At 41.1% G+C, this 16,567-nt stretch overlaps 1 protein-coding gene across 1 annotated transcript; it reads left to right on the top strand.

Moving 5' to 3' along the window:
* Positions 1-8,035: 8,035 nt before the first annotated feature.
* GDF7 (growth differentiation factor 7) lies at positions 8,036-15,874 on the top strand. The gene is made up of 2 exons (XM_072407488.1): positions 8,036-8,354; positions 14,098-15,874. Exons 1-2 carry the CDS (start codon positions 8,036-8,038, stop codon positions 15,009-15,011), a joined length of 1,233 nt encoding a protein of 410 aa, XP_072263589.1. The 3' UTR covers positions 15,012-15,874.
* Positions 15,875-16,567: the final 693 nt, after the last annotated feature.

The raw sequence follows: 16,567 nt of genomic DNA, 5'->3' as shown, positions 1-16,567 counted from the left end.
TTTGCTTCATTTTGTTTAGGATCACTGACCCACTATACCCAGTGCAGACAAAGGCAATGGTAACCAGCAGACTAATATATTTTTAAGTAAGTATTTATATAGCACTAAAATATTCTGCAGCACTATACAAAGTCTGTAGTCATGTCAGTAACTGTCCCTCAGAGGAATCTACAATCTGTCCCCACCATAGTATAAGGCCAATTAGAATGACAGCCAATTAACCTACCAGTATGTTTTTGGGATGTAGGAGGAAACTTCAGAGCCTGGAGAAACCCTATACAAACATGGGATGAACATACAGAACTCCATGGAGATATTGTCCTGCCTGAGTCCCAAACTTGGTCCATCCGTCCTGCAAACCAAAAGTGCTAACTAGTGAACCACCATGGTGTAGTGCCATAGGAAATGCCAATGAAGGGTAAGGAGCCCATACAAAATCTGATTTTGCTCTTACTTACTCAACAATGAAAAATAATTTGTGCTTTGTTGCTACTGCACTTTGTCATCTACATTACCCTAGCACTGTTGTAGTGATATTCCAATGTAGAGAACATACAGAGCCTAGCTATTGGTTTATAGAACATTTAGTTTATACCAGGCCTGATATGCACCCACTCTTACCACCCCACTGGTACCAGCCGGAGTTTCCAGATGGCCAGTCTATGCCAGACATACATTCCAGCCCCACCATAAAAAGAATAATGTTCATTGATAGAAAACCCCATGTGGGTGACGTTCAGGGTCCTAGCGATCATGACAATCCCTCACCAGAAGCCGAATTGTTCAGAATGCAGCACATTACCAGAACATTGAACAGACAAGTGCTGTAAGCCAGGGTAGTCTGTTTATATTTAATATAATTGTTTCAGGCAGTGCGGTAGTGGAATGAGTCAGTTCACTCTGAATTCCAGAATTATGAAGACATCTTACAGAATATCGCTGAGAACATCGAGCTGTGCCGTTCCTTTTATCTCTAGCAGCCTGAAGATACAAAAAGCATACTAATGCCTGTGTTGCCAATAGTAACTAATCAGAATACAGATTTTGGAGCCCATGCTGGGAAATGAAATCCTATTTCCCTAATACCCATCATTTATTATATTAAATTTGTAATTTTGGTGAATAAATAAAAGTTTACAATTTGTAAAAGATCAGAAGAAGTTCTGAAAGTTCTTTCAAAAAAGATCTTTCATATTTGTACCCAAAGATGAAGAGTTAAAAAGATGTTTGTTGTACCTGCCAAGTGTCCTTTTCGCATGTAAAATGTTAATTATGGCCCAGTCACACCACTATGCTTCTTTATCCAATTTTAGACAAATGGGACCCTGGGTGAATGAGAAGTGGAAGCCCAAATGCTCAGCCTTCCAGCTCCATGTACTTCTGCCGTTTTGTCAGTCGGGCTTTGGAGAAGATGGAGACCCTGGGTCATTGTCTAGTTTTCTCTATCCTAAAACTGGTCCAGTCTAAATGCCAGTGTGCCTTGCCCATGTGGTGCAAGGAGAACAATGGAAAAGTAGAGAACTTGAAGCTATTAGTCAGATTGTTTTCTAAATCTTATAAAAACATTTTTTTTTGCAATGGGGAGAACTCTTTTTTATTGAACGTAAGTTTTATTGTCCAATGGTTTTGCATTAATTTTAGTCCATTAAATCAATAATAAATTGGAATCAGGTATCTGATAACTATGCATTTCTTAACTTATGTTATATGTTCCTTGGCAGCACAGGTAATGTGTCCTATGGCATCCAATCGGTCCCCCACTTCACAGTCTGTATATAAAAATACCAAGCAGAAGAAAAAGGTCCACCTGTCAATGCACCAACCTTGAGAATAGGCAAGTCCTACATCAGCAAGAGACGCAGAGCTCAAACATGGGCACAAGCCCACATCCTGGGTAATACAGAGAGATGGATATCAGGGAATACCATCATACAAGGCAGAAATGCCCTCAGTTCAGCATGACTACCAGACCCTCACTGCCCATTGGGAGCTTTCTACAGTATCCAATACATTCATCTGGCTTGTTAAGAAGATGAAAATTAAGACCAACATGTGGATTAGCCTGGTAGTGTGGCCAATTCTATTAGGCATTTAATAAAAGAAGAGGTTGGAAGGCAAGTGTGGGTTGTCAGAACTGACCCCCCAATTTGATGGGTGTTAAAGAAAAAGTTTTAAACAAAGTAATAGGTTCTCTTAAAAGATTATTCACCCAACTACTAATGCTCATTATTGCAACACTCTCACTCTATTCCATTAGAGTTGTTGGGACCCAGTTTTTCAAGGTATGAGGGAGCATATGACCTTTTTTTCCCAGACTGCAGTGCTTGTTCCTGAGTGGCCAATTTCTGTGGGAAGGTGGGTATCAATATACATAGGGAATTGTTCTTTTTTTTATCATTATGGGGGCTGAAGTAAAAGGGGGCTGGAGGAGGGGTCCACAAGGTGTGTTACATCTGATGCTTTAATGTTTTATCATAAAAAAACAAATTATTATAGCAGAGAGAACTTGCATTGTAACATTGTCCTTGCTTTCCATTTTTAAAAATGCTGCCCCCGATCTTGGTACATGTCAGCACCTACACTGCAATGCACTACCCTATGGAGGGGAAGGTACTGTGAGTTCATTTTACTACAGCTCAAAGATCTAAAGCAGGCATGGGCAAACTATGGCCCAATAAAGTTGTTTCTCCGGCCCTTTGGGTGGTCCATGGCTCTGGTCGGTGCCACCCCAAGCAGGGTCAGGAGAAGTGTCACTCCACACAACCTGCCTACTCTCCCACCGCGGCTCAGATCTGCGATGGGAGAGTGGGCGGGTTATGCCATCATGACGTCACGTTCAGTGGCGTCATGATGAAATAACCCCGCCCACTCTCCCATCTGCCCGGCCCCTCTATCAATTTTTATATCAGATTGTGGCCCCTGACTGAAAAATTTTGCCCACCCCTGATCTAAAGGCTTTAAGTGTACCATGAACTAAATAAGCACGATCTGCTTATTTACCAAGGTCAGCATCCCTGTACCAAAACACCACATTACAATTCAATATATATATATATACTTCTGAAGGGTTGGATCCTTTGTAAAGAAAAGAAAAACATTTAGTTAATACTATAAAACACAATAAGACACTACTAAAAATGTGCTTATTTGTTGAGCGTGTTGAATAGGTTGGGGTGTGCCAATGTAGTGGTGCCAAACCAGAAGTTGTGGTATGTGCGGAAGGTGATAAATGTAGGAGGGTGAATGGAAGTCAGATAGAGAAGTGAGCAGGGTTGGACTGGAGACCTGGGGCCACCCAGAGCTAGTTAGAAGAGAACTCAGCAGAACTCTTAGCTTTCCTAATATTTGGTAATTTTTATAAAGCAATAGGGCCTCACCAGAGTTGAAAAAGTAACAATTTTTGGGAAATATGGGGCCCTTCAGAGTTTCCATCAGTGGGCCAAGTCCAACCTTGGAGATGAGAATACAACACGAGCACAGATCAAGTCCCAGTTCCTGCCCCCATGATAGGTGTCACACAGAGCAATCAAGACAGACGTTTTATATCTTCCCCTTCCAATCCAAAACTTCCCAATCTTTTTTTATGATTATTATTGATTTATGCAGAAAATTTCATCTGTCATTGTCTTTTTCTCATACTCCCATCAACGTGCACAATAATCACCATATGCAGCCTTCGCCCCCATTATTCCCCAGTCTTGCTGGCTCCAAGGTCCGCGTCATTCTGTAGCGGCAGAACACCTGTGATTTGAAGGCAAACATCCAATGTGAATTAGCATGAAACAAACTAATAACTGATTGCTGGCCAGCGATGTTTATTTTGGGTGAAGGCAGCACATTCCATGCAATGATATAAATGACTGCCGGCTTATTTTCACATTACGCCACAAGGAATCTCAGCACACAGACTGTCTGAGGAACGATATCCTCACAAACACTGCACATTGTTGTTATAATCAGAGACCAAGGAAACATCTGATTTCTACCCAGGGCAGAGAGAATGGAAAGTAAACATTAGCACAAGTGCCCTGATTTGGGTTTTCTTTTGTTTCCCTGAGCTGAAACAAACAAACGACTGTGCAGGAAAAATATTTGGGTCTATTTTCTAATAAAATGTTCGGAACACAAGCTGCTAACGGAGAGGTGTAGATCCATCTGTATGGCGGTGTTTGATCATTCGGGTGCAGACCTTTGGCGGGCATCACCTGGGGCCCATTCAACAATCAGTATACCATTGTTAATTAGTTTGTTTTCTAGATAAGAGATTCCCACAGACCTGATATTAAGTATGAGATACTCACGTGACCACAGGATCCGCTTGTATAATCTGTGACCGATCATAACCAACACAAGGCTGGAGGATGGCCAAATGTTTAATACTCCAAGCAAATAGCCCCAGCTTGTGATTGGACAGTGGAGGAGCAGCTCTGATGAGGTCATCTCTATTCTCTCTTTTCCTAAAGGCATTGTTCTTGTTAGCACGTGTAGTGCCCAGGTTAAATGATCTATATTCTAGATCCTTTCCTAACCTTTTTTTTTTAACATAGAGGAACCCTTGAAGTAACTTTTGTGTCTTAGGGAACCCTTGATAATACCAAAATCCACAGCTCAGAGTTAGTATGGTGGCCAGTGACAAGAATGCCTCATAAATTGCGAGAAAATAGGAAGAATCGGACCCTTAGCCAAAACGATCATTGGTGTCAGTTAAACCTCCAGACAGAACCTTCAGCAACCTCTGGAGGAACCCTGGTTTTCAGACACTGTTCTAGATAGTTCTAGAACTTGGTTCCTGCAGGGAGTGAGGGTTGGTTGTGGGTTGCTGCATTAGGTGGTACCTGTTCAGGTACAGATATCAGCCAATCACTGCCCTGATACTCAACCTTTGTGTTCTATGGGATATTTTGGTGACTTTTTAGGGATGTGTAGGTAATTGGAGGATCCCCGGAGCCATAGAAAGCCATGGAGTGAGAGACCAGGGCAGACAGCCCTAAAAACCTTAAAGTCTGGGTTAAGGTATGGCACCTGCAGGAGTGCTGAAGTTAGGACATTAGGTACATGGACACTCTAACATATTTCCCCCATGTCAGTTGTACTGGGACTGTTATAAACTACAAGAAAGTGGGCTGTTGATGTTCTGCTGCCCTTACCCACCCTCCTTGTGTGTTAGACTTTGCAATCAACCCCCATGAAATGAAGATTTGCAAGCCCCTGAGAGTTTCTGTTGTCACCCCACCAGGAGGAACCTAAATACAAAATTTGTCATCCCTATGAGGTGCTTGCTACACACATGTATATGCCGGACTCCTTATTGGCCCCTTTGCTGATGTACAGGCCAAGCTAAGAAGCTAAGACCCTCAAATTGAGGAAATTACATTAGCTGTATTTAAAGCTCTTCTTGGTTACCATTACTGAACTTGTGATGAACATTTGCAGGTTTGGAGTTGTGATTTCATTGGCAGCACGTGTTTTGGGAGGTAATAAAACCCCAGGTCATTATTGGCATCCTAAATATTTCTCTAATTACGGGGGAGTTTTGGTAAACCTGATATCTCTGTAGCCTCCCCTGAGTAACAGTGGAATGGGGTCACTTCTGTTCCCACCTGCATGATGCTGCCATCTCCCTGGTACATCGTTAGGTCCATTAGAAAGCAAGTATTGGGTACAGTTTTCCATGTCTCTATACATGTTTGGTCCTCTATTAGATCCAAAGACTGGGTGTGTTTGTGTAGATACTGACTTTTAGAAAGTTGCAATTAGCCCAAGTTTTTTGGGTAGTTATTCTGGCAGATAAGGGATAGAACTGGCATTACATATACAACAAAAAGTCACCTAGGGGTTCCTGGAATGAATGGGGGCAGTGGTTCAGTACCACTCACTGCTGCCCCCTGTGCAACTAAAGCTACGTACACACATCCAACGGTTCTCGCCCGATAATCAGCTCAGGACCGATATCGGGCGAGAATCTGGCGTGTGTACAGCACCAGTCATCCATCGTTTGAACGACCATCCTGGCGGATCCACGAACAATGGACGACTAACCATCCTAATGCAAGGAAAGGGGGAGAGCACGAAACAGGGTGCCGCTCCGTTGATCTCCCCCTCCCCTCGGCATAGAGCAGAACAGTGTTGTATGTACAGCACATTCATCCATCATGCAATAATAGTGGTTGGAAAGGATTGTGAAAGATCCTTTCCAACGACTAATATTTCACGTGTGTATGCGGCTTTACTGAATAGCTTGCAAGGAGCTGCATGAAATTTCTTGACCCTAAGGTAGGTCTTTAGTTTGAAGTAGCACCAATCAGTGCCAAGATAAGCCAAGATCCACACCCTGTGACGTATAAAATACCTAAGCAGCATAGATTGTAGCTTCTGCCCTTTCTGCATTACTGACTTACCAACAATGGCCTCCTCTTCTGCCCATCCCTCAGCCCAGACTTGGCACTAACTTTGTTTAATTCTGTAGAAAGTATTATCCTTATGGAGCCATTCAGAAATTACAAACATCCTCATAGTGTTAGTGGTTGGTAACATCATGGTTGTTTATTGGTAGCTAGTAATGATTTCTTTGCATTACCAGTAGTTAGAGAATAACATATAATAAGTGAGTTGCTAATTGATAGGAAGATCACTGGGCTCTGTCTATGCAGGAGCTATAGTCCCTATTCAGCATCTTAGACCTCTGCAGAAAGACTACTGCTTCCCCACATACAGCAAGGGCCCCACTCTGGATCATGCTGCATTAACCTTTTCCTACTCAGCTTGTAGTTGCTTTAGAATAGCGGTCACCAACCTTTTTGTTCTTGCGGACCACTAAAATTACCGGCTCCTCACCACACATGCGTGGGGAGCCGGTTGTCAATCAAAGGGGAGGAAACTCCCTCATAGTGATGTCATAATGTCATAACCCCGCCCACTCTTCTATCGCAGATCTGAGCCTGTGATGGGAGAGTGGGTGGGTTGTGTGTAGGGAGCCCACTCCCCTGAGCCTGGGACATGGTCCGTGGCTCTGGCTGGTGAATCCCCCTGGCTGGGTCCTTCTCCTTACGCCACCGGGGGTGCACCGACCAGAGCCACCGACCCCCAAAATCTTCTCGCGGACCACTGGTTGGCGGCCGCTGCTTTAGACCAGGGGTGCCCAACAGCTGGATCGCGATCTACTGGTAGATCGCAAGGGCAATGCAAGTAGATTGCGGAGCCCTACTTCAAAAAAAACTCTACCGCGCACAGGAGTTATTAGCTCCAAGTTTTTATTGATGGTAGATCATTTTGACTTGGTCATTTTAAAAGTAGCTCGCAAGCCAAAAAAGTGTGAGCACCCCTGGTTTGGACAATAAATAAACAATATATTACATTAAATAAATTAAACACTTTTTTAATTGATGCAACTGGAAAAATAAAAACTGCTGCAATAATGATATTAACGAGAGGCGTCATCATATATTCCAGGAGCAGCCTTTTAAAGTATCTCTGTCAATGTTTTATCATTATCTGTCAGTCACCCATCTATTAGCTCTGGTGATCACTGTCATCCAGACAGAAAGGAAATCCAAAAATGTTACAGTTATCCCCATAACCAGGGAGAGGGGGAAACCTTCTATAGGAACCCAAGGACAGCTCTCTAAGATAGTAGTCCATCCAAAATTGGAAGATTTCCCTGTTCCTGGGACAGAAATTGAATGTTAATTTGAATAATGGTACACATAGCAGGAGATTTAACCCTCTTCTACACTAATGTATGACTATACCCACTATACTCACTTGAAATAAAAGACTAACACAAGCATGGATAGATGATCAGCATTAAGCAATCATGAGGATGTTGCCAGCCAGGAAGGAGTGTTGGTTCACATTCCCAGGCGCAGGTATCGTCCATGCAGTACCTGATGTTGGGCGGCAGAGGGCGCTGCGCACCCTGTGTGACTCACCCTCGCAGCAGGTTATTAGGACAATCTTAGGGAAGCAGCGGGGGGAGTTCCCAAAGTCATCAAACCCCCTCCAAGTCTCTCATTCCCTAGCAGAGTGCACTGATAAAATGGATCTAAGGAAGGCTGCCGCTCTGTGTCTAGGGCTGTGGAGCGCCTGGCTCTGGGCTGGGCAGAGCCCCCAGGCTGCAGCAGTGCTGCCCAGCGCACACAGGCATGGAGCTGCCAGGAGGGCACTGCCAGCTACCCAGGAGAATACCCACTTCACCTCCAGGAAAGAGAACTGCGCTAAGGGGACTGTGGTACCCCATGAATACATGCTTTCTCTATACAGGAGACTATCCCGAAAAGGGCACAGAGGGCTGCACAGTAATAGCACCCGGGACAGGGCAGCCAACACGATTGCAAGCTTCGTGGACCAGGGACATGGTGAGTCTGGGATCTGAGGATGGCTGGGTATATATGGGTTCCTATAGCACAGTCCCTAATACATCACATTCGCTGCTGAAAAAGTTCATAAACTCTTCCAGGTACAAAGTACCCAGGTGGCATGGCACCAGCTGCACTGCCAATCTATGTCTAAATCTACTATAATACTCTACAATCTATTTTTTTTTAATATCAGAGACATAGACATCGAAGCAGCCTTGATTTATCAAACTCTGAACTCTCCTTACAATTCACCTGTGACCAGCCCAATCTGGGAAAATATAGGCATCAAGGTGGGCAATAGGTAAAGAGGGCAATGCAATGGAAGAAGTGACACCTGCCCAGGGTATTTCCCGGTCCTGCCGACCTCTATATGTCTGATTTTATCCCTATCCTCTATTCCCTTATCTTTTTATTTATTAATAGAATATGTTATTATTATTATATTATTATTATTATTATTATGCTACAATGACACACATATTTATCAACCCAAGGTGGGCTCAATCTGTGTCATTTGAAATGAATGTATAAGGTATGTGTGCTCAGGGAAACTCTGTATTAAAATGACTAGAACAAGAAAGAATAAAAAAGAATCGAAGAATGGAATCAATGATATACATATATATACCGTATATACTCCAGCAACCAATCAGTTTATACCTTTCATCATATCAATGTACTAAAATCTAGAGTCTTAAAGAATGCCATGGCTTTATTGTACTATAACAAAATATATAAAAAATATATAAAAAACCATATAAAATGTACTATAAAGTAATATAGAATAATAATTGCTGTGGATTTTAGTGCTTATACGGTATCCATAAAACCTCACCTATTACATATAGGGCTTTATTTATAAAGTAAACCTGACATTCCCTGGTGTAGAATCAATTACTGCCATTAAAACACATGGACCTGGACGATTCTCCACCAGTGAATGTCTGATTCCCTGCTTTATAAATAGAACCCATAAAGGTCATTTAGTGTTACCAGCATGCAATGTGAACAGTGAATTTTATTTTAACATCCCTATGCCAGCTTGGCATTTTCCTAACCTATTGGGAGCTTTTGGGTATTGTTTGACATTTATATTGTTTTATGCTTTTGTATTGTTTTATCCTTTTACTCTAACTCTATTTGAGCAGTTAGATGATTCATTGCATATATATATATATATATATATATATATATATATATATATATATGTATATTTATATTCATACTGGGCTTATATATATCTATATCTATCACATTTTCAACACAACAGTATTTAAGCATTTATTCATTTATTATAACTCAGAGTAGTCCCATTTTAATTGTAGGGATCAGTTCTGATTGGGATGAGTGGAGTGTGTTCAGAAGACCCAGAACACAGTGGGTCACCCTCTACTCTTATGTCTGCTTAGTATTGTATTGCTTGTTGTATTGTGTTATGCTGTTACATGATCAGCCCTTGTTAATGGTTGTTTTAGCTTTTTTGTGTTTATGGCACTTTGTAGTAAATTAAATTTAGAGAATTCCAGGTTTCTTCTAGGACATCTGGGGTTGCTGTAGAGTTCTCCTCCCTCCCCATTTATTGCTCCTTCTGGTGGGAACATTGCACCTAGGGGTAGAAAGGCATCCCTGTGTCCATATGTCCCCTCTTCCTGTGTGGTTGGGATTGGCTTGACCTGATGCGCCTCCTGTTGGTTTTAAATTGCAATCGTGGAGATTTTGGTAAAATGCCTGCAAAGCCTCACATTGTCACCATGGAGAGCTTCAGTACTCAGCCCATTCCCACCAGCAGGTTCTCCCCCTGCAGATAACCTGAGGGGCAGAATGCCCTGTTCTGTGACAGTGTCCCCTCCCTCCTTCCATTACTTAATGACACTTCCCCAGCCTCCCCTACTGCTATCAGTCTCCTGTACAGGACCACAGCTGTCACAACCATCACCATATATGGTGCGCTGTGTGCGGCACACCTGTGACTGCCGCACAGGTACAGGCTGCATGGGAGTGTGCAGAAATATTCAAAGTTACATATACCTATATAGTTTTGTTTTTAATTTCATATATAACGATTCAACAGGTTCGGAAATTTAGTACTTCAATTTTACAAGCAATCTCTAAACATATATATAATATTATCTTATAGCACATTCTATTTATTTTATATTGTGTTACTATATATTTTGCCATTTGTGTTATAGATTTATGTTTTGGCTTTTTTTTTTTATTTCAAAACTGATCTTTGCTATCCTGTTGTATTGTCGGGTGAAGTCGAATTTAATGCATTGAAAGGGATTTGTAGTGTTAGGTGCAGGGCTGGGGACACCCGGCAATTTAATCTGCAGGTTTAGGGGATAATCGGGCGATTTCACGGGTTAGTTTTCAAGACGCAAAGGGATAATGTGCATATTATATTTCAAACATATGATTTAATTGTGGGGCTTCTTCCCTATAGTTTTACATATTATATATTTATTTATATATATATATATATATATATATATATATATATATATATATATATATATATATATATATATATCAAAAACGGAACACTGTAAAGGGCTGCAGAATATCCTTCAGATTTATTGCATTCCATTTTCATGAATAAAATCAAAGTGGATTCTTAAATATATATATATATATATAGATACATTTATATAAATATATGATTTTATAAAGCCTAAAAAATGAGGATTAGGATTGAGTGTAGGATCTGTAGATATATATATATATATATATATATATATATATATATATATTCTACACATCCAACAATCAATCCTAATTTTATAGGCTTTATATATAGGTGTCAGAGCACATTGGTATTCTAGTACCTCCAGGTATCTTGCTGTATAGGATATATAGGTATCATAGAAAATACACCTCAATGTATAGAATACATATGTTCCCCAGCAATTAAACTTCAATGTATAGGACATATATGTTTCCCAGTTTTTTAGGATATATGTGAATCCCAGCAGTCACTGTATTGGATTATTAGATAAGCAGTAAAATCAGGCAAACCAAGCAGTAATTATTTAGGACATCCCAGAAAACACACTCCAGTGTACAGGACATAAAGGTACCCTAGAAATCACAGCTCTATTTACAGACCATATGTATATCCCATTGTATAGAACATATTGGTACCCCAGCAGTCACACAGCAATCCCCAGCAGACCCTGGCAGGTCAGGATGTGCAGGGCTGCACCAGGCAGTAAATTCAGCCATTAGCTGGGTATAGTAAATCCAGGTAGAAGTATGTGGAGATGGCTTGTAATAATCTGATAGAAGACACACTGTTAACCAGTCCTGTGCCACCCTTGACTTGCATGAAGCAGAGAGTGTGCTGCATGGTGACCCCAGCCACCCTGCACAAGAAGGGTTAATGAGGCGAGCTCTGACCCATCTCTTCCCAATCTAATAGAAAATGAATCCAGATGACCCTTCAAAGGGCTCCTTATCTCCAGCATTGCAGGAATGTCAGGGGCAGACAGATATTCTGCCTGTTGTGGTGTGTGTACATTCTGCAGAGCTCACACCTCCCCTGTATATCCTCACCTGACTGCACACACATAGCTGGAATTACTGCCTGCTGAGCTGGGGACCCACTATCAGGTCCAGGGCAATACCCCCAATGGGGCAACCCTTCTAATAGAGGGCGGGTATAGCTATAACTATATATTGGAGCTGATTTACCAAAGGAGTAGAGCTGTTCACTTGGCAGAATGAACTATGCTAGCTGGTTCAAGTGATGAAATGATGACTCTAGCAATCATTCATCACTTTTGAAACAATTGTATGAAATCTTAAGTCAATCTTAAGAAAAATTGATGTATTTATGGCTGCTGCTTTTTTTTAAGAAACTGATTGAAGGAATGGGCAGTTTGATTAATAAATCAAATTTAGCTGAAATGAACAATGATCCAATGTCCAAACAAACTGGATCAGCTAAATCTTTTGTGTGGTACTTTTGTATTTTGGAAGACATTTAGAAACAATGAAATCTGTGGCCCATCAATCATTGTATGGTGGGATTAGATTTAATGTGTGTAATGATTGCTGGTGATGCTGGGTACACACAAGAATTTGCTGCTAATTTTGTATTTAACCAATTGACCCAATGGATTGCAAATTGATTTGTCTGTTGCCCCAAAACACTGTACATACCGGTGCAACAATCGATGGGACAGATGTTCATGTGTGTACTTCCATTTACTAACATTTCTGATCACTTTACAACCAAATGAAAAGCACAAAACTGTTTCCCAACGATCCCTTGGAAGTAAATTTTTCTTCCAATTTGCTTTTTCCCTATAAGGGTTTTGCATACCCATACAGGTTTATGGAAATATAAAATCCTCTTAATGCAGGTAAATGAATTGCTAATGAATTATGGAGGACCTCACAAACGAATCCAAATTAATTCTATTTGTGAGTTATTGCTGCTTATTTCTTCCCATTGTTAGCCAGTAGGTGGCGCTTTCAGCTACTTAACATAAGAATTGCTATTTCTTTACAGCCTGTAGAGAAAAGCATGCTGTGTACAGAGTTAGATAGCTCAAGCTCTACTTTACAAAACTAAACAAGTCATCCGCACAGTGCAGTGTCACATATGAAATGTTTATTTGTAAAGCAGGTAGGAAGGTAGAACAGGTAGGTAGAATTACACCAATTTGCTGTTAAAGCCCCAAGTTATGATCCAGGATTACAGGGAGCCCAGGCTTCATGATAATGTACAGAAGGAAAGTCTATGGCAGCTTGGGTCTAGAGGAAGTGGGTAGGATGATGTTGGATGTTGTTCATAATAAGCCAAACAGCACTGGATCTCTGAGTGGTAAGTCAGGAAGGGGGCGGGGGGGGGGGGGGGGGTATTGGGGCAGTTGTGTGGATAAGGTGAGTATTGCAGCAAACACTGTAGCTGTTTTTTAAGGGTCAAAGCAGTGAATTAAAATTGGATTTATCTATTGCCAAAACATGAAAGTGTGTCGTTTCCCTCTTTGCACTTGGCTTCCTTCTATAAAATAAAAAAGATACAGTGACAAGTTAAAGGGCCATTTTAGACATGTGGTTGACCACAGCAATCTTGTAAAAGCTCAACTATAGTCCCAACACTCCAATTCAAATGAATACAAGAGGTTGGGAACCATCTGCTTGTGCGCAACTGTGGCGGATCACAACGAGGTTCTAGAAAGCAACAAGTCGCTTTTGACCACACGCCGCAACAATGCGATAATGGATTTACCCGCAGTGTGCTTTGCCACAGCAGCAGTTTTCTTTGCACCTTGGAGCAGTCAACCAGCTGGTTATCCACCACAAGTATGAAAAGGGTCTCAAGCAGACAGCTAAATTCACACTTGGACCTTTACATGTAAAATATTTTTATTACTGTTTTGTTGGTCTTGAGGTTTATACACCATTATACCAGGATGCATAGCCAGCTTTATTTTTTCTTGTGTCAGCTTTTTGGGTCCTTTGTGCGCTCATTGGACAGTACACTAGCTTTATCGCACTGCTAATGCATTGTTCCGTGACTGGACAATTGACATTGTAACCTGCAAAAGTTAATCACATTGTAATCTCCTTCAGGAAAGAGTCCAATGTCAGTGGCCCTATAATCTGTATAAAGCATGGGGCAAATACATTTTTTTTCTTGGTTAGACAACTAGCACTGGTGAAAGTTTATTAGTTTTGAGATCTGTGACACCTAGGCTGGTATTAAGATTCTGTGTTTATACCTTTCCAGATGAAGTTCCTCTTCAGTTCCTGGAGCAGGACTACCTGTTTGACACTAGCACGCTGTCCTCCTTGGATGAGATTGTGGGTGCTGAGCTAAGGATTTTACACAAACCCCCTGAAAACATCAGCCTTGTGGTATCAGACTCTGGGAATGTTGTTCACCTTCACCTTTACACATGTGCCACCACCTGGCAGGAGCCCATCCTTCTAGACTCCCGTTCTGCAGACCTATCAACTGCCTTCTCCAAATGGGAGGTATTTAATGTGTGGAAAGCCATGGACAACAGGAAAGGTCCTAGTGAACCTTTGTGCTTTACCTTAAAGATAGTCTCTGATCTTACAGACAGCTACTTACCCCCGACTCATCTTGGATTTAATCGCCTGGGTTTACCAGAACCAGAAAAAGCTTTGCTGGTAGTCTCCTCCTATTCTAAGAGGAAGGAGAATCTTTTCAAGGAGATTAGGGACAAAATTAAGTCTATGGAGAACCCTAAAGGATTAGATCCACCTGAACTTGACCAAAGGTCCATCATTAAAAGAAGAAGGAAAAGGACGACGTTGCCGACCAGGGCAAGTCACAACAAAGGACAAGGCAAGAAGGCTAAAACAAGGTGCAGTAAGAAACCTTTGCATGTCAACTTCAAAGAGCTTGGCTGGGATGACTGGATAATAGCCCCGTTGGATTATGAAGCTTATCATTGTGAGGGTATGTGTGATTTTCCTCTGAGATCCCATCTGGAGCCTACCAACCATGCCATAATCCAGACCTTAATGAATTCAATGGACCCCGAGTCCACACCACCAAGCTGCTGTGTCCCTTCCAAACTCAGCCCCATAAGTATTCTATACATAGACTCCGGCAACAATGTGGTCTACAAGCAGTATGAGGACATGGTTGTAGAAAACTGTGGTTGCAGGTAGCACTTGGCTATCTATTGCCGTATTTTGTGTTTTCTGTACTTTTTGTATTAGAAGAAACATTCAGACATAAAAAGGCAAACAGAGAAAAGACCACAAGATTCTCCTGTGTGTCACTAAACTTCCAGATTTAAATGTAATCAAAGGTTGTAGGATAAGATAGTGATGTCATCCCATTTATATTTGGTATTTATTGCACATCTTATTCTCATATGGTTGTAATGTTCTTTGAATTTTTGTACCCAGTGAGTGGAGTGGAACTGAACCTTCGCCTATTGGCATTTTGGAGCACAATGTACTTTGTGTCTAAAGTTCCTAAATGCAAAAAAGTAAGACTGAACAGTATTCTCCCCAGAATTTTTTTAAGCGTGTGTTGTGACCCAACTATTCAGTAACCACTGATAAAGAGCCGGGTGGTTACTGAAAAGGGCCAGGTGGTGGGCCCAGGTAAAAGGGTCTGGAGAGAACACTGCTGAACAATCTGTCGACTTCTCTGAGGGCTTCAGACATACTATAACTTAATAAAACCGCGTCCTTATAATTGCATAATGGGGGATAATAATGTTTGATTTTTTTTTTTTGATTTTTTTTTCACTTGTATTTTAATGTTGGAATCTAAATAAAAGTGTTTTACTTTAAATTTTTTAAATATTTGTTTCCTGTTTTGAAATCCCCCAATATGCAATTTTAAGGGTGCTGTTTTATTAGGTTACAGTATTAGAGGGGGTGTGGAAACAATAAAGATATGTTGCCTTACTGAATATCCCACCACCACATGCACCCTTTTCTGTAGAATCTTTTGACCTCAGGCATACATCAACACCAACAGACATCTCTTTTCACATACCAAAGACATTTCAATAAAATCTTCCAAGTCTTCTGTATTCACACTTACACACTTCTATATTCACAAAATACACATTTTTTCAGATTAACATCAACCACATCCTATATCCCCCAAAAATATTTTCTGGGCATCTCCAAATTTTTTTGCTATACTTTCTTGTACCCATATCCTCTCTTGAACACATTGGGGCAGGGAGCTCACTCATATTACTTCACACATATACATATTTTTTATAACAGCACTCATACTGTCTGTATGTCCTTACTTTGTACTGTGCTGCTCAAGATGTTGGCACCATATCAATAATAACCAGCAACAGACCTATATAAAAAAAAACACAATAGATGATATGTCCAGTTTACAAAGTAAATGAGTTGTTATCTATTGTGATGCAATGAAAAGTGGTTTGGGGGTTTACAGAGCAGTGCCAGGCATACATGAAAACAATCACTGAATTGTGATGCTTTCCAGGAAATAAAAGACAAATAACCAAAATGAACTGCAACCTTCTGTTAGAAGATTCTGAGACGTATGAGCCCCATTTGATGTGTATAGGTGAGGTTGTGATTGGCTAAGAAGGAGGGCAATGCTTGGAACCAGGGAACCTTTTGGCCCGAAATATTACAGGGCCAGATTGAGGGCCATTCAGAGGATTAGTGTATCTATAGCTATAGGACCTTACTAGCAGAGCAGCATTTAACCTGTAGGATAA

Source organism: Pyxicephalus adspersus, chromosome 4 (assembly GCF_032062135.1).
Source record: "Pyxicephalus adspersus chromosome 4, UCB_Pads_2.0, whole genome shotgun sequence".
NCBI lineage: Eukaryota > Metazoa > Chordata > Amphibia > Anura > Pyxicephalidae > Pyxicephalus > Pyxicephalus adspersus.
This window is presented reverse-complemented; position numbering and strand designations above follow the sequence as displayed.

Bases quoted from the DNA above. Each gene is read 5' to 3' on its own strand.
- GDF7 (XM_072407488.1), top strand. From the start codon at position 8,036: ATGGATCTAAGGAAGGCTGCCGCTCTGTGTCTAGGGCTGTGGAGCGCC. The intron at 8,355-14,097 runs GTGAGTCTGGGA...ATACCTTTCCAG, and splicing joins CTTCGTGGACCAGGGACATG to ATGAAGTTCCTCTTCAGTTC.